At 43.5% G+C, this 22,927-nt stretch overlaps 1 protein-coding gene across 1 annotated transcript; it reads right to left on the bottom strand.

Moving 5' to 3' along the window:
- Window positions 1-634: 634 nt before the first annotated feature.
- EIF1AX (eukaryotic translation initiation factor 1A X-linked) lies at window positions 635-14,622 on the bottom strand. The gene is made up of 7 exons (XM_044283970.1): window positions 14,403-14,622; window positions 8,120-8,203; window positions 6,957-7,060; window positions 4,127-4,177; window positions 3,006-3,087; window positions 2,831-2,922; window positions 635-1,863 (listed from the first exon to the last, which is right to left on the bottom strand). The coding sequence occupies exons 1-7, from the start codon at window positions 14,416-14,418 to the stop codon at window positions 1,858-1,860; spliced, it is 435 nt and encodes a 144-aa protein (XP_044139905.1). The 5' UTR covers window positions 14,419-14,622; the 3' UTR covers window positions 635-1,857.
- Between the last annotated feature and the right edge of the window lie 8,305 nt (window positions 14,623-22,927).

Here is a 22,927-nt window from a genome sequence, read left to right as displayed (position 1 = left end):
ACCCATTGGAGCCCCGCAATTTCACTGCAGGGACGTCGATCGGAAGGCAGAGGGAGCCGCATCCCTCTGCCTTGCCTCACAGGAGTCGTGATCAGTGTTGATCGTGGCACCTGAGGGGGTTAAACGACAGGGTTTGGCGGGATCGCCATTCCTCATCATTGCGGCCAGGTGCCTGCTGTATGACACATTCGGTACACCCGGGTATGGAGTGGGCTCACTGCAGCAGCCTGCTCCATTCAATACCTCTACCACCATGACATAGCGGTATGTCAGGGAGGTTGAAGGGGGTTAAAGGAGTTGTCTATGGTATAATTTTCTTTAACAGGGAAGGAATGCTTTAAAAGAGTTTTTCAAGATTTTTTTTTTTTCTTCTTTACCGATGACCTATCCTCTGCACGGCCACTGCAAAGGAGAGGACGTGCAGGGAGTGGAAGCAGCACTCGCAGTGCCACAACCTCTTCTACGAACTTATTATCGGAGAGGAACCCTGCCATCAGATATTGATGACCTCCGAGGATAGATCGTAGATATTAAGCCACTGCATAATTCCTTTAATCCACAAATATTTGTATGAAAGGATTGATATTAATAAAAAAAATAAAATGAATGTAAAATTACTCAGATCTACTCCAAATATTGTCATAAATCTTTATTGTTTTCGGATGTTTTATTTCCCATTCATAAGTTGCATGGCATCTTTCCATAATAGTTTGGGTAAATTTAGCGAAGTTAGGAAACATAGGCCCTTTCAAGTCTAACATATCAATCTGTACACAATTCCATTCACATACTATACAATGTAATGCAGGCCAAGAGGAGCCTGCACACCAAAGGAAGCATAAGAAAAATGAGATACTAGACACGTTAGTATCCCATTCTTACTAGTCGGTATTACATATGTAGGCTCCATTAAATCCAGTGACAATACACACTGAGCCGAACACGGCCATTTGTATGTTATTGTGCTATTGTGTTAGAAAATCCAGAAACCTGACCAAGATGAAATCCGTTCATATTTCTTCCAATATAATCTATCATAAGCCTTATTTAAAGATAACATTGGGAAAACCATCAATGCAACAGACTAATAAGATGATGATGCACTTTTTTTTCTCTTTTGGTGTGCAAGGCATCAAATGCATGGTAAAAGCACTTTGTATAGTAAAAAATATTTATATAGCTTTTAAAAACCCAAAAAGCAACATATGGTTAGGCATTTATTTGCGGGGAAAAAATAAAATTAGCTTTTTGTGGAAAAAAAAGTAGGGCTAAATGCAGAGGGTAATTCTGTAGGTAGGGCTCTTCGAGCATTTCACCAATGAAGTTAATGTACAGTGGCATTTACTCATTCCGCACAACAGTTTAAAACAATTGCAAAGAAAAGCATTGAAACTGATGAAGGGTGTATAAAACTCATGGTAAAAACATAAGCGTCGCTCACCACCTGGATTGCTGTCTGCAAGACCACAGCCAAAATAATACATGAAGGCGTCCAGTGGAGAGATTGAGCATCCCATCTGAACCAACTCTAAAGTGTGGATTTGGCTCAAACAAGTACCATGATAAATTACAAGGAAGAAAATAAAAATACAAAAAAAAAAAATTTTAAAATGATAAACACAACTCAAAAGGTGTAAATTACCATCTTTATGGACAAAGGATATTTTTCTGTTCGGGTGCTCCAGAACATCCAGTAATGTCGACATCTACTGAAAGAATATAAATACTTTAAAACAGAAAAAAACTTTATTGGAGCCAAGGGAGAGCGTCGTCTCAATGGGAGGACTTCACTCAAATCGAAAACATCAAAACTAGAACAATCCGCAGCAAGTGGAATGGAAAAGACGTCCTATCTGATCAGATCTGAAAAATCAAGCACAAAATGACATTACTTAAACAGCAGAAAAAAAAAAGAGGATTATCCTACTGATAAAGATAGCCGGGTGTTTCAGGTTTGTAATCGCAATAGAGAGATTTCAATATTATGATCCTAAAGGGAGTCTCAGCACAAAATTCCCTTAAACCAGGCATAATTCCTTGTAGTGCTGTAATACTACCTGTCACTTAGCGATCCATTGCTTAAATAATGAAGAAAAACGTTATTTTAATCCATATGTAAATGAGCAAATAAGTGCACCAAAGATAAGCCCAAGCCACTCTGTGAACCCTTGCTCGCCTCTCCCTCTACTTAAGGGCCATGTTCTGCAATAGCCGTCCTGCCTGGAGAAATAAGCGTGCACAGAACAGCAGGTGCCCACCCTCGGTGCACTTGTCTGCTCATTTACATATGGAGTAAAAGTAATTGTTCTCCAGAATGAAGCCACAGAACACCGAATGCAAGGTATCATTACATTCAGCTGAGTTACGCGTACATCATAATGCTTGGTTTATCAGTGAATTACCCAGTGACAGACAACCTTTAAAAGGGTTATTCATCTCATGCTGGGATACGCCATCACTTTATGATCAATGTGGGTCTGACCTCTAGGACAACCACCAAGCCTAAAAATGAAATATTGTGATCCCTTCATTCTCAGGATCAGTGAGGGTTCTAGAGGTCAGACCCCCACCAACACTGAAGAGACGGTATATCCAAGCAATAGATGGGAGTGAGCCATCAACATAACCCTCTGACCCTGCAACCCCCTTCCACCATGCATGGCCCAACTTGAGTGCCGACAAAGCAGTTCAGCACAGCTAGAGAAGAGGGAAGCCTAGTTTTAGTCTGCCAAAGGTCACTAAGCAGTGATCACAATTGAGCAATTTTTCACTTAACCCAAATCACCACACCTGAAATTCCACATCCATTAGAATACAATGAGACACTTACATCATCAATATCTTCATCATCATCTCCAATGTCATCAAATTGGATTTCATCGTCATCACCAGGGCCAAATGTGTCGGTTTCATTAATTTTAGCTAAAAAACAAACCAAAAAATAACTTAGAATTGCATTCCAATATCCAAGAGGACTGCATGAGACACATGTTGCAGCTCTTTACCATGCTCTGGAAGTTCTCCGTACGCCTTCAGACTTCTGGCTTCATCTGCATTATACTTTAGGATAACATCTGCTTTGTTGTCCTGGAGAAAGAAAACAGCTTAAAGTGGTATTCTGTGGGGAACCCCCCCCCCCCCCTCCCCACAGATTGAGAACGGGGGCCCTGTACCCCCCACCCCCTTTGCAATGACTGGAACTGCCAGTTGCACATGTGCGCAGCAGCTCCATTAATTTCTATTGGAGTTCCAGAGATAGCAAGTGCTGTACTCGGTCATCTCCAGAACTCCCATAGAAATAAAAGGAAGGGCTGCACGCATGTGCAACCGGCCACTCCAGTCATTTCAGGGGAGCAGCAGGGGCTACAGGGCTCCTGTTCTCATGATTGGTGGGAGTCCCTGTGATAGGACCCCCACCATCCTGTGCATCGGGGATAGCTTGTACCAACTGGATTACCACTTTAACACTTACTACTGAACATTATTATAATCTAATATGAAGATGCTAAAGCATCATTTAACCCCTTCCTACCAAAGCCAGTTTTCGCTTTCACCTTTCCTGCCTTCCAAGAGCCAAAACCTTTTTATTTTTGTGCTGACCATAGCTGTATGAGGGCTTGTTTTTCTGTGGGATGAGTTGCACTTTACTGACAATATTAAATGCTCCATACAATTACAAAACTGTAAAAAAATAAATAAAATTGTGATGCGAAACTGGGAAGGGAAAAAAAAAAAAAAGCCCGAACTGCCATGTTCTGGGGGTGATTCACTCTGTATATAATATAATATATGTGTTACCATATTCTGACACCTATAACTTACTTTTCTATCGATGGAGCTTATGATGGCTTGTTTTTTTTTTGCAGATTGAGCTATAGTTTATCAGTAAAATTTTTAGAAACACGACTTCTTGATTATTATTCCATTCTTGGGGGGACATAAGGTGGCAAAGCAGCAATAGTGGGTTTGTGAATTCTCCCCCCACCCCCCCTTTACGCCGTTCACCATGCAGGATTAATCATCTTTAAGGGAACCTGTGACATTCAACGGGGTTGAATTGGATGATCTGGGCTCTAAGGGAGCAGTTTTATTTTTGTATTCCAAAATGAGGAAATAAAATACGTACTTGATAGTCTCGTAAGCCGACCAATATAATGTCTGACGTGTTTATCCACACCTAATGGAGGGTGGGAAAAAATAAAAATTCACATGAAAAGTAATTGTAACAGAATATTAAAGGAGTGCTGTTTCATTCATAAGCTGACACCCCTTTGAAAAACGCATAGATCAGTTACATGCATTCTCTAAGACCTAAAAACATTTGGCTCAGATTTAACTCGATATGTGCCCTCACCTACATAATTGAAGTTGTGACCGATTAGGATTCTTTCGCCGTGTGTGAAATCACCTTAAGGGTACGACACCCGATGCATATTACACTTTCAGCAGGGAACATACAAAGTGCAGTACAGTACCAGCAAATCGACATCTCCTGTTCACAGCGCAGCTTATAACATCTGCAGCACAGTTTGTGCAGCTCTGCAGCTGATTTAGGCTAGGTCTACACAACGACATTTGTTGCGCGACAAAAAGTCGCACGACAAAAAGTCGCACGACAAAAAGTCGCACGACAAATAGGGCGCAACATTTTGTTGCACTACTGTCGCGCGACAATTTTTATAATGGCAGTCTATGTGTCGCACTGCAACATGCGACGCGACAGTCGCAGAAAAATCCATCTAACAGATTTTCTGCGACTGTCACGCCACATGTTGCAGTGCGACACCATAGACTGCCATTATAAAAATTGTCGCGCGACATTAGTGCAACAAAATGTTGCGCGACAAATGTCGTTGTGTAGACCTAGCCTTAGTGCTGGTTTTCTCCTTAGACTTCAACGGACTGTTAGAATACACAGAAAACTTGGGTTCTAATGCATTTCCACAGCAGAGCAGGACTAAAAACTGCACAAAAGGCATGATAAATGGCACAGATTTATGTGCATTTCTTTTTATTGTGCCTCTCAATCAGTTGTCATGCAGATTTGCTGCATACAATCTGCACCATGCATATGCCCTTAGGCTATGTTTACATGGTGGAGATTTATTGCCAGACACCATGGCAGAAGTCTGCTAAAGGTTTAGCACCATTCAATGGGATTAAACCTGTGAGTCCTCAAACTGCAGCGGGTTCTTCCGCAGAATATACAGCAGATTTTGACAGTGTTAAAATCTGCTATGTGAACATTGCGTTAGGGTCCTGTCAAGCAGGGTGCACATTCGCTGCATTTTATCCTTTAGACTACAGAGTGAACGCAACTGTGGAATTGTGCAGCGTGTCAGCATGTGTATGAGATTTCTTTAACTGAGCCTTTCACTGAAATTGGTGTCTGATTTTCAGCAGATTATAGAACAAGGGGAGCAGAGCAGATTGATGTATAATTTTTAGAAAAAAGATTCAGTAAAACATATTTCGTTCATTTAAAACCCTGCTCATTCTGGGCTTTGAAGTCAAGAAGGTGGTACTATCAGTGACTGACAGCCTGCCCTCTAAGGGTCCATTCACACATCTGTGTGTGTTTTGTGGATCCGCAAAACACGGATACCGGCAATGTGCGTTCCACATTTTGCGGACCGCACCTCACCGGCACTATAATAGAATATGCCTAATCTTGTCCGCAATTGCAGACAAGAATAGAACATGTTTGTTTTTTGTTTTTTTCGGGAACAGAAATGCGGACCCGGAAGTGGAAGTCCGCATTTCCAGATCTGGGCTGCCCCATGAAAATTAAATGGGTACGCAATTTCGTTACACAAAATGCAGAACAGAATTGCGGACGTGTGAATGGACCCCAAGACTGTATACAGAGATAGCTGTCTATCACTGATAGGACGTCTCCTTGACTTCAAAGCTCAGAATGGTAAGGAATTTAAATGAATTTAATACAGGTTATACTGAATCTTTTGCCATAAAACATACTATTCTGCTCAGCTCCTAATACTCTATAAAATGCTGCTGGCAGAAAACATCGCATTTTCATGGTGACAGGTTCCCTTAAAAGGGAATCTGTCACCACAAACCTCCACCGGAATCCAAGTGAAGTGATAAATGCATCATGGTCTCCCAATTTAAATATATTTTCCCAATCCAGGTTGGTGCCTGTATTGGGGGGGGGGGGGGGGGGGGGGGAATAAATAAAAGACTTTGATTCTGTGATATGCATATTAGTTCAGATCATTGAGAGACGACTGCCGTAGTGACTGTAAATGAGAACGAACACAAGGCCAGGCAAGATGCTGCCTGAAAATAAAAATTAAAAAAGGGGGGTTGGGTGTCAAGCTACTGATACTGCCTGGACCTGTCTCTCAAAGGGGATGAAGAGTGCTGGCAGCGATAAGAAACAGGGCCTTCGGTGCAACTGTGAGAGACTGCACCAAACACGTAATTTGTATGTCACAAACTCTAAAGCTGGCCGTACATTTGAGATAATCGGCCGCATTGCGCCTGATCAGTCTTCCATAGGATCGTTGGTATGAACCATCCCACCAACTAAACTGCCAGACCAGGGAGTCAGTTATTAATAAAAACAGTCTCACTGGTGCTTGAGCGCAATGGCAAGTTATCGACTTATGCCATCAACATGCAGTTTCGGCCGATAAATGGCCTAAATTTTCCAGCACAGCAGATTACGTTTTCGGCAGACAAGTCTGCAGTCTGTGATCACGAATGCTCATTTACGCTAGTTTTTCAAACGACAGTCGGCCTTGAACCATGAAGCATCCAATATGTCAATCGGATTACTACTGAGGTATGTGCGATATTCCTTCAAAAGCTCATTCAATAATCTGGGACTGTAAACTCTCGGGATTTGCCACTTGGTGGCAAATCTGCAGCCTATATGTCCCCTGTGGATGTATCCTTATGGTAATGAAATCATTTTGCAGAGTAAGGCCTACCTTTTTTCGCAGTTTTCCCCTAATGTGACATAACCTCTTAACGCCATCAAAGCACATAGCTTCCAGTCTGCCATTGCCCAACATCTTTATCACCTGCGCATACTCTGTGGGAACAAGCACAGATAATACATGCTTAATGAGCAAAATGGGATACAAGCAAAGTGAGACCCAAAAGTAACCCTGCATTAAGCCCCCCACAAGGAAAGTGATCAAAAGTTTGTATGTATATAAAAAAAAACTGGCAAAAGGAAAGAGTCGATAACTAGAAAGGCAGACTTGGCTGAATAGTTCCAAGGCCTACTGGCCTTGCTTAGATAACCCTGTCAAACCTGGCCCTGGTTATAATAGTCTAAAGAAATCCAGAGACATTATGTAATTGGACCTTGACATTAAGAAAAAGGACTAGAAACTACTGTAGACAGATCGTAAGACATTCATTCATTTGCAGACAAACCTTTCTCTCTAAGAATAAACTTACAATAACGTATTTTAGGGTGCTTTCACACTTGCGGCAGAGGATTCCGGCAGGCAGTTCCGGCAATCCGGACGCAAACTGATCGCATTTGTCAGACGGAACCGGATGCAGATCCATCTGACAAATGCATTGAAATACCGGATCAGTTTCTCCGGTATAAATTATTATTTTTTTTAGCATTTTTAAAGGTCTGCGCAGATCGGAAAGCTGGATCCGTTTTGCCGGAACACTTAATGCTGGATCTGGCACCAATACACTTCTTTGTAAATTAATGCCGTGTTTATTAAGGCAAGTGTTCAGTATTTTTGGCCGGAGAGAAAACTGCAGCATGCAGCAGTATTTTCTCTGTCCAAAAAACATAAGAGGGACTGAACTGATGCATCCTGAACGGAATGCTCTCTATTCAGAATGCATTAGGATAAAACTGATCCGTTTTTTTCCGGTATTGAGCCCCTGTGACGGAACTCAATACCGGAAAACAAAAATGCTAGTGTGAAAGTTCCCTTACACCAGCACACAAAAGCCATTTATATCTACAGAAAGTTACATTTAGAAAACATGCAGACATTTCTGCAATTGAATTCTGAATGGGACTGTCTGCAGCACGTGCAGATGAACCCGGCAGTCATAGAAATTTCTGTAACAATGTGATAATACACCTATGAAGGGATACCCAAGCAGATCTCACCTTGCCCATCCTCTTTGAATACCAGCTCTCGCTTTTCAGACTCATTTTCATTCTTACCACGTCTCCTATTTTTACCTCCCTTACCTAAAGGGAAGAAAAAAATAAAAAAAAAATAAAAAATCACTATAAAAAAATTAAAAATAAAAAGATTATGTTTAGGCAATGTCAGTTCTTGCGGGTATGTAGATGGTCTAAAATTACAAACTTGTGCACAGAATAATGGACCACACAACGCAATATCTGGACAAAACAGTCACGCAGATGAAATCGTTGAGATAAGGTTTTTCTCCAAGTTACAGGAAAAAAAAATAACGACTCCAAACCTTACATCAGATAAGTGAGGTATAGCAAAAGAAAAATGAAACTTACACATACCTATTACTGCTCTGGCCCCTTTGTTTACATGCAGGTGCAGAGCTGTGGGGTGTGTAACAACTGACATTCTTCTTATGACTATTTTGGGGTGTCAGCTAAGACTGTTTGCACCTTCTCAAAATTGGGGATAAAAATTTGTTTCATGTGATGTTCAAACTCACCTGAGGCAAGTAACAGGTGTGGGCAATCTAAAAATCACACCTTAGTTAGCTCAATCTTTGCATTGGGTGTTCCACACTTAGGGTCCAATCACACGTCCGCAAAATGGGTCCGCGTCCGTTCTGCAATTTTACGGAACAGGTGCGGACCAATTCATTTTTAATGGGGCCGGAATGTGCTGTCCGCATCCACAAAAAAGAACATGTCCTATTCTTGTCCGCAATCATGGACAAGAAAGTACATTTTCTATGATGGTGCCGGCGATGTGCGGTCTGCAAAATGCGGGAACGCACATTGCCGATGCCCGTGTTTTGTGGAGCCGCAAGACACATACGGACGTGTGAATGGAACCCAAGCATGGAGAACGGAAAGAGGAGAAGAGAAGAATCCGAGGACTTGAGAACCAAAATTGTGGAAAAATTTTAAACAACCTCAAGGTTAGAAGTCCATCTCCAGAGATCTTGATGTTCCTTCGTCCACGGTGCGCAACATTATCAAGAGGTTTACAACTCATGGCACTGTAGCTAATCTCCCCCCCCCCCCCCGGACGTGGACGGAAAAGAAAAATTGATGAAAGGTTGTAGCGCAGGATAGTCCAGAGTGTGGATAAGCAGGCCCATTCAAGCTGTCCTGCAGGCTCAGGGTGCATCAGTGTCAGCACAAACTATCCATTGACATTTGAATGAAATAAACTATGGCAGGAGAACCCCACTGCTGACAGACAAAGCTTGACTACAGTTTTCCAAAATGTACACGAGTAAGCCAAAATCCTTCTGGGTAAACGTTCCGGCCTGCGTTCCACACACAGTCATATCATAGTGCACGTAGGCATGCACTATGTCTTGATGTCCAGAAGAAGACCAGGATGGATGAGTACAGCTGTGCCACACGTCACTCACTGCTTAACAGAAGCTGTCATCAACATTCGGACTATAAGACGCACTGCCAATTTCCCTCACTTAGGGCTCATGCACCCGACAGTAGTTGTTTTTCAGTCCGTTTTTCACTGATCCGTTGTTCTGTATCTGAAGGTTTTTTTTCTCTCCGATTTAAGTCCTCCTATTGCACAAAACATATCCGTATGGTTTCCGTATTTGATCCGTTTTTCGCGGATCGTATAGAGTAACTTATGCTGGGCATAGCATTTCTACAGTATGGATCCACAAGATACGGATGACATACGAATGTGTTCCCTGTGTGTTCTATTTTTTTATGGACCCATTGACTTGAATGGAGCCTTGGACTGTGATTTGCAGACAATAGGACATGCACTACTTTTTTGCGTTACACACATGCATACAAACGGAATGCACATAGTAACTTCTGTATTTTCGACAGCCCCACTGAAATGAATAGTTCCACATACGGTCCGCAAAAAAAAAGAAAAAAAAAAAAAAAGGAACAGAAGCAGAAAGAAAATACGTTCGTGTGCGTGAGCCCTTAGGGGAAAAGAGGTGTGTCTTATGGTCCGAAAGATACGTTTCTCAGAGTGTCTAGTGTACTGCTATCACCGGTCTGGGACCCATCTCAAGCAACTTCAAGTCCAGGTCAGTGTGCCATTAACCCTTTCACTCCCAGAGGTTTTTATTTTATTTTTTTGTTTTGCGCTCCCTGCCTTCCCAGAGCCATAACTTTTTTTATTTGTCTGTTCACAGGCATGAAGGCTTGATTTCTGCGGGACAAGTTGTACTTTCCAACGCCACAATTTAATATTGCATATGATGTATTCAACAATAAAACAAAGTGTTTATGTATATAAATGCAGTTGTGAGTGACCGCCAGATATGAGGTGGCCGGGACAGGAGCTCCTACGTATGCGTGCCTATACATACTCATATTGCCCTGGCCACCATAGAAGCCGGCGCCTTTTCCTACAATGTACAAGCACGACCACAGCTGCTGGATGACAGGGTGGTCGTTACCCCTGGAAATGAGCAGTGTATAATGTGATGGAAAAATGAATATATTGCCCACCCCGGACAAATCACAACACATTAGTAACTGCCTTGTATTAACTTTGTCTATACGATAAATGCCATTTGCTGAAGTGAGACAACCTTTAACTGAATTATACATATACATTTAATTTTATTGCTGAATAAACAAGACTCATTTTTATGGGGAAGTGCTGGAACTTTTTTCCCCTGCATCGATTCTATATATTGCTGATGTGGATCACCAGGTCCAGCTCTGCAAACTCCTCTTGGCATGCAGCCTATGCGCTATATAGTGGTTGAGACTTCTCAAAGAAGTTGTGCATCCACTTGTGCAACCCGCTGAACAGGCAATTATAATTGCGAAAGAACAGTTCCTCCCCAATAATTGCCTGCTTTACATGCATCTACTCCTGGGGTCGGCAACCTCCAACACACCAGCTGTAGTGAAACTACAACTCCCAGCATGCATACTTGCTCTGTTCTTCTCAGACCTGTCATAGATAAATGGAGCATGCTGGGAATTGTAGTTTCACAACAGCTGGAGTGCCAAAGGCTACCGACTCCTGATCTAGTCTGCTAAACAAGGACTACTGCAATTGCTCGTCCCCATACAGAACCAATTCTAGGCAGCAGATCCCCGTTTACACAAAACTGGATCTACTGCCCAGAAATTATGAAACAGGATGCCTCATCAACAACGCCCTCTCCCAATGAACGGGCATTTGCTGATTAGCTGCATTTTTACTTCAGCCGATCAAAAAATAAAATAAATACCTGTGTGCGTATGTGTGAACACCCCAAGGGTTTCTTAACCCCTTAAGTACCGAGCTCATTTTTGGTTTTACATTATTTTTCCTCCCCACGGTCCAATAGCCATAACTTTTTTAGCCACCCTGTTTATATAGCTTAGGGGGTTTCATTTTGTAATGGAAAAAAATTTAAATGTTAAATTTTTGCAGACTTTGCTTACACCCCGAGTCTCAGTGACGTAAAAGATATATATCCCAAATTGCAAGAAGATTTGTCCAAAAAAGCCAATCCTACATTTGTTTCTAACAGATACCAAAAGGTGTCTCTTAGCAACTGTGAGAGCACTTTCTTTTTACGTCTGCATCTGGGTAAGTGCTCAGAAGCTGTAGCATATCCAAAGCATTCTTTGGAGCCCATCGACTGACAATTGCCTCGTGCAAAAAGCCAACATATGAGGCTGACACAATGTGCAACCCGTTTCATTCCTTTCAATTCTCGTTGAGGAATATTCAGCTGTTTAGTGAAGGACAATTTTAAGTGCATATATTGCCTTTGCCATCGGCCTTGCTTGATGCAGAGCCCCTGGGATCCTGAAACTGAAGTCATTTTATGACCAACCTCCTAGGTACAGGAGTGAGAGTAGTAATCAATGTGTGCAACCACTAAATATTATCCAATCTTCTTGAAATTAAGGCTACTTTCACACTTGCGGCAGTGTGATCCGGCGGGCAGTTCTGTAGTCGGAACTGGCCGCCGGATCCGCCGCTGACTGAAAGCATTTGTGAGACGGATCCGGACCAGTCTCACAAATGCATTGCAAGGACGGATCTCCGCTTGCCATGCGGACCGACGGATCCGTCTTGTACATTTTTTTCTCATTTTTACCGATCTGCGCATGCCGGAACGACTAATACATTCCTATGGCAAGTCTTCAGTTTTTTTCGCCGGAGAGAAAACCGTAGCATGCTGCGGTTTTCTCTTTTGCCTGATCAGTCAAAATGACTGAACTGAAGACATCCTGAACGGATTACTCTCCATTCAGAATGCATGGGGATATGCCTGATCAGTTCTTTGCCCCTGTGACGGAAAAGTACCCTTAGCGTGCGTATATATATCTAATCACTGAGACTCAGGGCGTAAGCAAAGTCATATGAAAAATCACATCTTTGGAAAAATGAAACACCCTAATATAGCTATACGAGAGGTCATTGTAGTTTTAAGGGCACCATTTACTTTATAATGTCTGTTATTGGAAAACAAAAAAAGGAAAATAAAATTCTTTGTGGGGTTAAATTGGAAAAAAATTCAATTCTGCCAAGGTTTTTGGGGGTTTGACACTGCGACATTCATGTGTGCTAAAAATGACACGACGTCCTTATTCTGCAGCGCAATCCAAATAGGGAGATACCAAACTTGTATAGTTTTTTTTTTTGCATCACCCTTTTCTGACAGCCCTAACGTTTTTAATATTTCAGTCAACATAGCTGTATTATGGCTTATATTTTGCAGGACGAACTATAGTTTTTATTGGTACCATTTTTTCGTATGTACGACTTTTTGATCACTGTTATAAAAAAATTTTTAAGGGGGAAGGCGACAAAAAAAAAAAAAAAAAAAAAGGCTAATTGTGTGAGCTAAATTTTTTGGGCATCCGATAGGAGTCCTGCAATTTCACTGCGGCTGCTTCGATCGGAAGGTAGAGGGAGCAGCATTCTTCTGCCTTAGCTCACAGGTACAGCAATCGGTGACGATCACAGCATCTGAAGGGTTAAACAGGGACTGGCGGGATTGCCATTTCCCGACATTGCGGCTGGGTGCCCGCTGCACGATACAGCCGACACCTGCCATGTATGTAGCGGGTTTCACCGCAGCAGCCCGCTCCATACATTCCCTCAACCACTGACGTATGGGTCCATCACGGTAGCTGAAGTCTCCTGCTCTGTGCCAAGTTTTTAGAAATGTTGGAAAACCCCCTTTAAGAATTATGTACATATTTTTAACAGTGATTTTTCATCTACACATCTTAAGGGGAACCCATCCCCTAAACTACAGTAAGCGGTGTATAGTGTTAGACGCTGAGCCTAATTATATAGTTTGTATCTTCACACTCCCACAACATACTGTCGTTTTGGGGGGGGTTCCAGAGCTGACTGGTCTGTCAATATAAACTTAGAGAAACACTACACAAAGTATGATACACGCTCTGTATAAGGCCTCGTGCACACCGCCGCAGGCATTTTGCAGATATCATTCATGTTCCATCCACATTCCAGTGGCAAAATCCAAATTTATTACCAGTGGGTTCTGTTGTGGGCTCACTGGCAAAGGGAAATCTGCAGGGGAAAAAAAATGGTTGTGCTACAGATTTAAAGGGGCTGGCCCATCTGGGACATTGATGGTTTATCACTAGGGAATGCCATCAGTGTCAGGTAGGAGGGGGTCCCACCTCTGGGCTCCTATCTCCAGAACAGGGCCCTCGAAGTTCCATTCATCACTATAATCCCCCCTGAGCAAGCACTGCGGCCACCTCTCGATTCACTGCCATGGCCCAGCAGAAGTCCTGCTCTCTGTTCACACCTGACATTGATGGTATATCCTAGTGATCTGCCAGCAGCATCCATAGCACAGCTTGTGGACAAGGTATCTGGAGAAGACATCCATTGCTTTGAAACCGTGTAGGATCTGTTCAATTGGGCTGCAAATCTAGAAGGGAAATCCAGCGCGTAGCCGCTGTGTGTGAACATTGCCCTGGAATGAATGGCTCCCATTTCAGCACACTCAAGCTCTCCAGGCATTACTCTGAATGGTGGCCATAACACTGTACTTCCTGGCAGAATCAGGACTCCTTTCTAAAAGGACATCTTTTTCATCAGACAACCCCTTTAAGTGGCAGCTGTCTATAAACCATATGGGCCTCTCGCCCAGAGAAAACCCCACGTCACGTGGCGCACAAAGGCTGCTCCCTCAGTCACTTCTACTGCCCTTGGAACTACCCGGGTCACCAACACCGCCCTCCTCCGGGCAGCCAGAAGTCCCTCAGAGCCCGCTTCCCTGGGCCTCACCTTTATTTTTAGGCATGGTGTAGTGTACCGGCTTGCTGTGCTCCCGTAGATGAAAAGTTCAGGGCTTGGAATGATCGTTCGGCACACGGATAATAGACGAGGACTCCGCTTTCCGGTGCTCGGGCTGTAACGTTGGCTAAAGAAGGCTTTCTTCTCGGTCTCCCGCGTGCGTAAAGAGCCGGCGTGCACAGCCGTAAAAGAGAGCGTCCTCACGTCGGAAGCGCCGATGAAGCAACGTCATGAGCGTCACGCCGCTTCCAGCCAATAAGATTTGCGCTCGTGATTTTTTTTTTCAAGAGAACTTTATTTGTACAATTATTTTTATACACAATAACAACTTAAAGTGTAACAAACCTGGAGGAGTGTTCTTGAATAGATGGAGTGAATGGTCTCAGCCTTATGTCTCAATACAAGAAATCAGGCTTCTAGCTAGAGATATGTCTAATATTTTTTATGCTGGGTCCAGTAGTCTCAAGAGAATGCACATTTCTGTAAATGCTGGGGCATATGTATAGTACAGTATCAGGGCTCATGCACTCAACCGTATTTTTGGCCCACATCCAGTCTGCGTTGTTTTTGGATAAGATGCAGACCCATTCATTATTGTAAAAGATGAGGACAAACACACCATGTACTGTCCACATCCCTATGTGTTGAGTAGAACCGTGGATGTTCGAGTTCTACCGAACTTCAGGTCAAAGTTTGGTTTCGGGACCCGAACTCGAACCCGAACCCCATTGAAGTCAATAGGGACCCGGACCTTGGTGCTGTAAAATAGTCGTAGTAAGGGCTAGAGGGCTACAAAAGAAAGCAAAATGGGTGTAAGGGCAGGACAATTGCCCTGCAAAGAAATGTGGATAGACAAATTACAAAAAATAACATAAAACATAAAAAATAGTAATCTTAAACTAGGAGGCGGAGGTGAAAGTGGAGTAGGAGGTTGAGGAGGCGATGGACATGGCGGTGTAGGTGGACGCAGCCGTGGAGGAGGTAGCCAACACTGTTTTTGATGGTTTTTAACCCCTTCCCGACACATGACGTACTATCACGTCATGGAAGCCACTTCGTTCCTGCAATTTGACGTAATAGTATGTCATAGTAATCGGGTGGGCACCAGAGCGGTACGCACGCGATCACTGCTGTGGCCCAACAGTCTCTGGTAGCCGGGCCCCTGCTGTATCCGGCTAGCCGGGCCCCTGCTGATTAACCCCTTCCATGCCGCGGTCCACGCTAACCGCAACACAGAAGGGATTTGTGTCGGGTGAGGGAGCACATCGAGTCCCCGCGCTGGGGACTCGATGTGTCAGAAGGCAGCCCGATGCACGGCATTGGGACCTGCCTTCTACGGGTACCAAGGAGATCCAGCCTCAGGCTGGGTCTCGAAGGCAACCTGTTCGTGTATTACTCACTGTTGTACACGAACAGGCAATGCATTACAATACAGATGTATTGTAATGCATTGCAGAGGGGATCAGACCCCCAAAAGTGAACATCAGAAATAAAGTTTAAAAAAAGTAATAAAATTAATAAAGGAAAAAAAACGCCCCTTTCCCCTTAATTTATAATAAAAAACAAAAAAGAAAAAAAACACACATATTAGGTATCGCCGTATCCGTAATGACCGGCTCTATAAATCCGATAAAAAACATAAAAAAATAAAAAATATAAATGGTGTAAAAAAGGCAAAAAGTGCAACATCAAGCGATCTAAATACATAAAAAGAAAATACACGTTAGGTATCTCCACGTCCGTAACAACCAGCTCTATAAAATATCACATGACCTAACCCCTCAGGTGAACACCATAAAAAAAAAACTGTGTAAAAAAAATGCAATTTTTGTCACCTTACATAACAAAAATTGCAACACAGAGCGATCAAAAAGGCATATACCCCCAAAATAGTACCAATCAAACCGTCACCTCATCCCGCAAAAAATGAGTCCTTACCTAAGACAGTTGGTCAAAAAATAAAAAAGCTATGGCTCTCAGACTATGGATACACTAAAATATAATTATTTCGGTTTCAAAACTGCTATTATTATGTAAAACTTAAATAAATAAGAAAAAGTATACATGTTAGGTATTGCCATGTCAATAATGATCTGCTCTATAAAAAAGTCACATGGCCTTATCCCTCAGGTAAACGCTGTAAACATAAATAAATAAAAACTGTGCCAAAACAACACATTTTTGGGTCACCTTGCCCCATAAAGTGTAATAATGAATGATAAAAAAATCATATGTACCCAAAAATGGTACCAATAAAAACGTCAACTCTTCCTACAGAAAACAAGCCCCTGCACAAGACGATCAGCAGAATAATAAAAAAAAAGGGCGTTCAGAAAATGGAGATACAAAAACCAAATTTTTGCTTTCAAAAATGCTTTATTATGTAAAACTGAAACAAACATCATAGAAAGTAGACATATTTGATATAATTGTGTCCATAACAACCTGCTCTATAAAAATAGCGCATGATCTAACCTGTCAGATGAATGTTGTTAAAAATAAAAACGGTGCCTCACAAAAAACTTAATATAGAGCAATTAAAAATCATATATACCCCAAAATAGTACCAATAAAACTGGCACCTCATCCCGTAGTTTCCAAAATGTGGGCACTTTTTTGAGTTTCTACTGTAAGGGTGCATCAGGAGGGCTTCAAATGGGGCATGGCATCTAAAAACCTGTTCAGCTAAGGCTACTTTCACACTTGCGCTTGATCGGATCCGTTCTGAACGGATCCGATCATATTAATGCAGACGGAGGCTCCGTTCAGTACGGATCCGTCTGCATTAATAACTTAGAAAAATTTCTAAGTGCGAAAGTAGCCTGAGCGGATCCGTTCAGACTTTCAATGTAAAGTCAATGGGGGACGGATCCGCTTGAAGATTGAGCCATATGGTGTCATCTTCAAGCGGATCCGTTCCCATTGACTTACATTGTAAGTCTGGACCAATCCGCACGCCTCCGCACGGCCAGGCGGACAGCTGAACGCTGCAAGCAGCGTTCAGCTGTCCGCCTGGCCGTGCGGAGGCGAGCGGAGCGGAGGCTGAACGCCGCCAGACTGATGCAGTCTGAGCGGATCCGCATCCATTCAGACTGCATCAGGGCTGGACGGAAGCGTTCTGCTCCGCTCGTGAGCCCCTTCAAACGGAGCTCACGAGCGGACAGCAGAACGCTAGTGTGAAAGTAGCCTAAATCTGCTTTCCAAAAACCATATGGCATTCCTTTCCTACTGCGCCCTGCCGTGTGGCCATACAGCAGTATACGACCACATGTGGGGTGTTTCTGTAAACTGCAGAATCAGGGCAATAAATATGGAGTTTTGTTTGGCTGTTAACCCTTGGTTTGCTACTGGAAAAATAGATTAAAATGTATAATCTGCCAAAAAAGTGAAATTCAGAAATGTTATCTCCATTTTCCATTAATTCTTGTGGAACACCTAAAGGGTTAACAAAGTTTCTTAAATCAGTTTTGAATATCTTGATGGGTGTAGTTTCTAAAATGTGGTCATTTTTGGGTGGTTTCTATTATGTAAGCCCCACAAAGTAACTTCAGACCTGAACTGGTCCTTAATAAGTAGGTTTTGGAAATTTTCCGAAAAATTTCAAGATTTGCTTCCAAACCTCTAAGCCTTCTAATGTCCCCAAAAAATAAAATAACATTTTCAAAATGCTAAAAACATGAAGTAGACATATGGGAAATGTAAAGTAATAAATATTATATGAGGTATCACTCACTATCTATTATAAAAGTAGAGAAATTTAAATTTCAAAATTTGGGAATTTTTCAAAATTTTGGGTAAATTTGGGATTTTTTCAGAAATAAAGGTAAAATATATTGACTCAAATTTATGACTATCATGAAGTACAATGTGTCACGAGAAAACAATCTAAGAATGGCTTGGGTAAGTAAAAGTGTTCCAAAGCTATTACCACATAAAGTGACACATGTCAGATTTGCAAAAAATGCCCTGGGCAGAAGAGCGAAAACTGGTACAGGGTAGAAGGGGTTAAAAAAAATGGGGAGGTGACCATTGCTGAACTAGTCAGCACCGGTCTCCTCTGAAGTCAGGCAGGGGACTCCAGTGTTTGGCGTCCCCTGTCAGTGCTGCAAATAGCTGGAACAATGCTCCAGCCAATGGCAGCGCTATAGCAGCACAGAAAAGCGCTGAACCTCTCTGCAGGCAGCCCTTCTAGCTGGTGACTGCATGCAGAGAGGTTATGTGGTTCTCTGTGCAGCTTTTTGGCTTGCTGGGACTTGTAGTGCACCACCACTGCGATTTGAGCTTTTCCTGCCGAAAAAAAAGAAGAAGAAGAACATCTGGAATTGCTGTGTTGATTTTTTTTTTCATTTGCATCTGTTCCAGATCCCTAAACCACCCTCCATCCCTGTCCCTGTCTCTCCCCCCCCCCCTCCCCCCAGCCCCTCTGTCCTTTTTTTACAGATGGCATTTGGTCTGTGCACTTTTTTGGGTCATTTTTTTTCTGCACCACTTTGGCCTCTTTCACACGGGCATTGCGGGAAAAGATGCGGGTGCGTTGCGGGAAAATGCACGATTTTTCTGCGCAAGTGCAAAACGTTTTAATGTGTTTTGCAAGTGCGTGAGAAAAATCTGCATGTTTGGTACCCAGACCCGAACCTGGACTTCTTCACAGAAGTTCGGGTTTGGATCCGTGTTGTGTAGATTTTATTATTTCACAATATATTCAATGTGCCAGTAAGTGCATTAAACAGCGTGGTGGGGTAATGATAATGAACTGATATTCATATGGAGATTGGGAAACCGCATGATATCACATCTGTCCAAATCATATGTAAATAGGTCCATATAAAAACTGGGATGCGTTGTATAAGTAGATCTCACTCTGTTCAGTTAGATCATATATTATTATTGATCTGGTCCTATAGCATATGTTATAGATAGTCAACAGGCATATGTATCTTATTCTTCAGCTGAGTGGCTCTAATGTCCACAGTATGTTACTCACAGTTTGCTGGTTTGTAATGAGGAGCGGGGTGCTGTGCCTCGGCGTGGCGTCCCACCTGGTCACCGGTATAAGTGTCTCTGACCTCCGCGTCTCTTTGCTTCACTGTGAGTGGTCTCTGAAGTTGGCAAAATCAGTGCCGGCCTGGAAGAGCGGGCAACATCCCACGTGGTAAATGGAGTCGATTCCAGAATTTTTTTATTTTAAAAACAATAGCAAGAGTCCTCATGGAGCGCTTTATTTCATTTTCAATTTATTGATTTAGGCGACAGATAGTTGGCATCAGGAGGTCCCCAACTATCCCAGACGCGTTTCGGAACCATAACTTGTTCCTTCTTCAGTGGTCAAAGACCTCCATCTTAGCAAGTTTCCTTATATACATATTATGATGAGGATCCAAATAAAAATCCAAACTGGATCTCAGTTCGGAAATGGAGTATGTATAGTTGTCCTGCGGTTCCCAATCAATCGTATCTTATGTCTCACACGGTGCCCTTTTCGTTATGTAAACATATATGATACATATAAATGCATTACCATTATTCTAATTATATATGAAAATATGTAAAAATATGAAGAAAGCAAAAAAGAACTCAATAAATCTAATGTGAGTTTTCTGTGCGTTTTTAATGCGTTTTAATTTAGTCCGGCACAGCTGAGGGAGGAGGAGGGAGGAGGAGGGAGTCTCTCCCTCCCCACTGTGCGCGGCTGCCCCTGAAGACCAATGAGGACAGAGTAGGAGGAGGAGGGGAGGGACTGTGGCCACTGCGCCACCAATGAATGTGCCGGCCATATCCCACAGGGTCCCCCTCCTCCCCCCCCATCATTGGTGGCAGTGTCAGTTCCGATCGGAGCCCCAGCAGTGTAATGCTGGGGCTCCGATCGGTTACCATGGCAGCCAGGACGCTACTGAAGTCCTGGCTGCCATGGTATGTTAGTGAGCAGAGAGCAGCGCATTATACTCACGTGCGCTGTGGCCGCCGGTCGCTCCTTCTTCTGTCTGTGCGGCGGATTGCTAATGCTTACAGCATTAGCAATGCGCCGCACAGACCTATGAGAAGGAGCGACCGCCGGCCACAGCGCACGTGAGTATAATGCGCTGCTCTCTGCTCACTAACATACCATGGCAGCCAGGACTTCAGTAGCGTGACTCCTGGCTGCCATGGTAACCGATCGGAGCTCCAGCATTACACTGCTGGGGCTCCGATCGGAACTGACACTGCCACCAATGATGGGGGGGAGGAGGGGGACCCTGTGGCCACTGCCACCAATGATTAATACTGGGGAGGGAGGGGGGGTTGCGTTACCAGAGGGGGCAGGCAGATCAGAGGCTGGGGGGAGGGGGGCAGGCAGATCAGAGGCTGGGGGGAGGCAGATCAGAGGCTGGGGGGAGGGGGGAGGCAGATCAGAGGCTGGGGGGAGGGGGGAGGCAGATCAGAGGCTGGGGAGAGGCAGATCAGAGGCTGGGGGCAGGCAGATCAGAGGCTGGGGGGAGGGGGGGAGGCAGATCAGAGGCTGGGGGGGGAGGCAGATCAGAGGCTGGGGGGAGGCAGATCAGAGGCTGGGGGGAGGCAGATCAGAGGCTGGGGGAGGCAGATCAGAGGCTGGGGGGGGAGGCAGATCAGAGGCTGGGGGCAGGCAGATCAGAGGCTGGGGGGGAGGCAGATCAGAGGCTGGGGGAGGCAGATCAGAGGCTGGGGGGGGAGGCAGATCATAGGCTGGGGGGAGGCAGATCAGAGGCTGGGGGGAGGCAGATCAGAGGCTGGGGGCAAGCAGATCAGAGGCTGGGGGCAAGCAGATCAGAGGCTGGGGGGAGGCAGATGGAGAGAGAGTGGTTAATGGAGGCTGCAAGCACCACCTTGGCATGTATAAAGTTATTGGTTTAGAGAGAGGTTAATGAAGGCACCTCCAAGGTGCTTTCATTAACCTCTTCAAACCAATAACTTTATACATGCCTAATGCCAAGGTGCTTCCATTAACCCCTCCAAACCCAATGGGCATGTATAAAGTTATTGGTTTGGAGGGGTTAATGGAAGCACATTGGCATTAGGCATGTATAAAGTTATTAACCCCTTCAAACCAATAACTTTATACATACCTAATTATGTACGTTATTTTAAGTAGCTTTTTCTTATTAGATTACTCGATGAATCGAGAAATATAATCGATAGAATACTCGATTACAAAAATATTCGTTTACTGCAGCCCTATTTGGGATCTTCTTTTTATACTTACTGTAGATGTATCAATGCAATAGATTGTTTATGTAGTAGGGTATCCCACTCCTTATTAAATTCTGGATCCCACAAGTCCTGTGCCGGGGTTTTAGATACCAATGTTTCACTTCTGATCTCCCATGAAGTATCTGAAATAATAAGAAGTAAAAGAAGACACCAAAAAATGAAAACATTAAAAAAATATATAAAAATTTTAAAACACAAAAAATTTGGATTTTAAAAAACAAACAAAGACTTCCAGATAGATAGCATCTAGTGATTTTTACAGTGGTGGAGTTTTTCAAACTAAATTATATTAAAAGGCATTAAAAACGCATTAAATCAATCAATTGAAAATGAAATGGAGCACTCCATGAGGACTCTTGCTATTGTTTAGAGACCAACTTCAGAGACCACGTAGGACACTGTATTCCCGATCTGCAAACAGAGCAGCCGACTGAACGCCACATCCACAGCACTCACAGTGAAGCGAAGAGACGCGGAGGTCAGAGACACTTGTGTCGGGGACCACGTGGGACGCCACGCCGAGGCACAGCACCCCGCTCCTCATTACAAACCAGCAAACTGTGAGTAACATACTGTGGACATTAGAGCCACTCAGCTGAAGAATAAGATACATATGCCTGTTGACTATATATAACATATCATATGGGAGCAGATCAATAATAATATATGATCTAACTGAACAGAGTGAGATCTACTGATACAACGCATCCCAGTTTTTATGCGGACCTATTTACATATGATTGGGACAGATGTGATCTGGTCCGATATCATATGTTATATATAGATTTGATCTGCGGGCCGCAGCACGGCCACGGGGCGCACATGTTCGTGTGCAAGAGGCCTAAGAAAGGTAAATACCCTTCCCACTCCAATCTATCCAACATTGAGGTCACCGCGTTACAAGCTCTTAAACAAGATAAAACCATTACAATCAAATCTGCCGATAAAGGAGGTGCGATTGTAATAATGGACACCTCCTACTATGTACAGAAAATCAGGAGACAATTAATGGACACTGATGCATATGAGTTAACTAATTCCAACCCCACTTTTAACCCGTAGAGATGTCCGTGACTTAAAGGGGTTATCCCATCTTAGACAATGGGGGTATATCGCAAGGATATGCCCCCATTGTCTGTTAGGTGCGGGTCCCACCTCTGGGACCCGCACTTACAACGAGAATGGAGCCGGGGAGAGTTGTGGCTAGAGGACCCCGGGTTTCCCAGGCTCCGTCCACCACCAGGCACAGCTCCCCGCCTCTCCCATTGAAGTGAATGGGAGCGCACCGCGCA

The sequence above is a fragment of the Bufo gargarizans genome, chromosome 3 (assembly GCF_014858855.1).
Source record: "Bufo gargarizans isolate SCDJY-AF-19 chromosome 3, ASM1485885v1, whole genome shotgun sequence".
NCBI lineage: Eukaryota > Metazoa > Chordata > Amphibia > Anura > Bufonidae > Bufo > Bufo gargarizans.
Note: the sequence above shows the minus strand (reverse complement) of the source record. Positions and strands in the feature narration are given on the sequence as shown.

Bases quoted from the DNA above. Each gene is read 5' to 3' on its own strand.
- EIF1AX (XM_044283970.1), bottom strand. The intron at 4,178-6,956 runs GTAGGCCTTACT...ACCCTCCATTAG, and splicing joins GGGGAAAACTGCGAAAAAAG to GTGTGGATAAACACGTCAGA. The intron at 2,923-3,005 runs GTAAAGAGCTGC...TTTGTTTTTTAG, and splicing joins CGGAGAACTTCCAGAGCATG to CTAAAATTAATGAAACCGAC.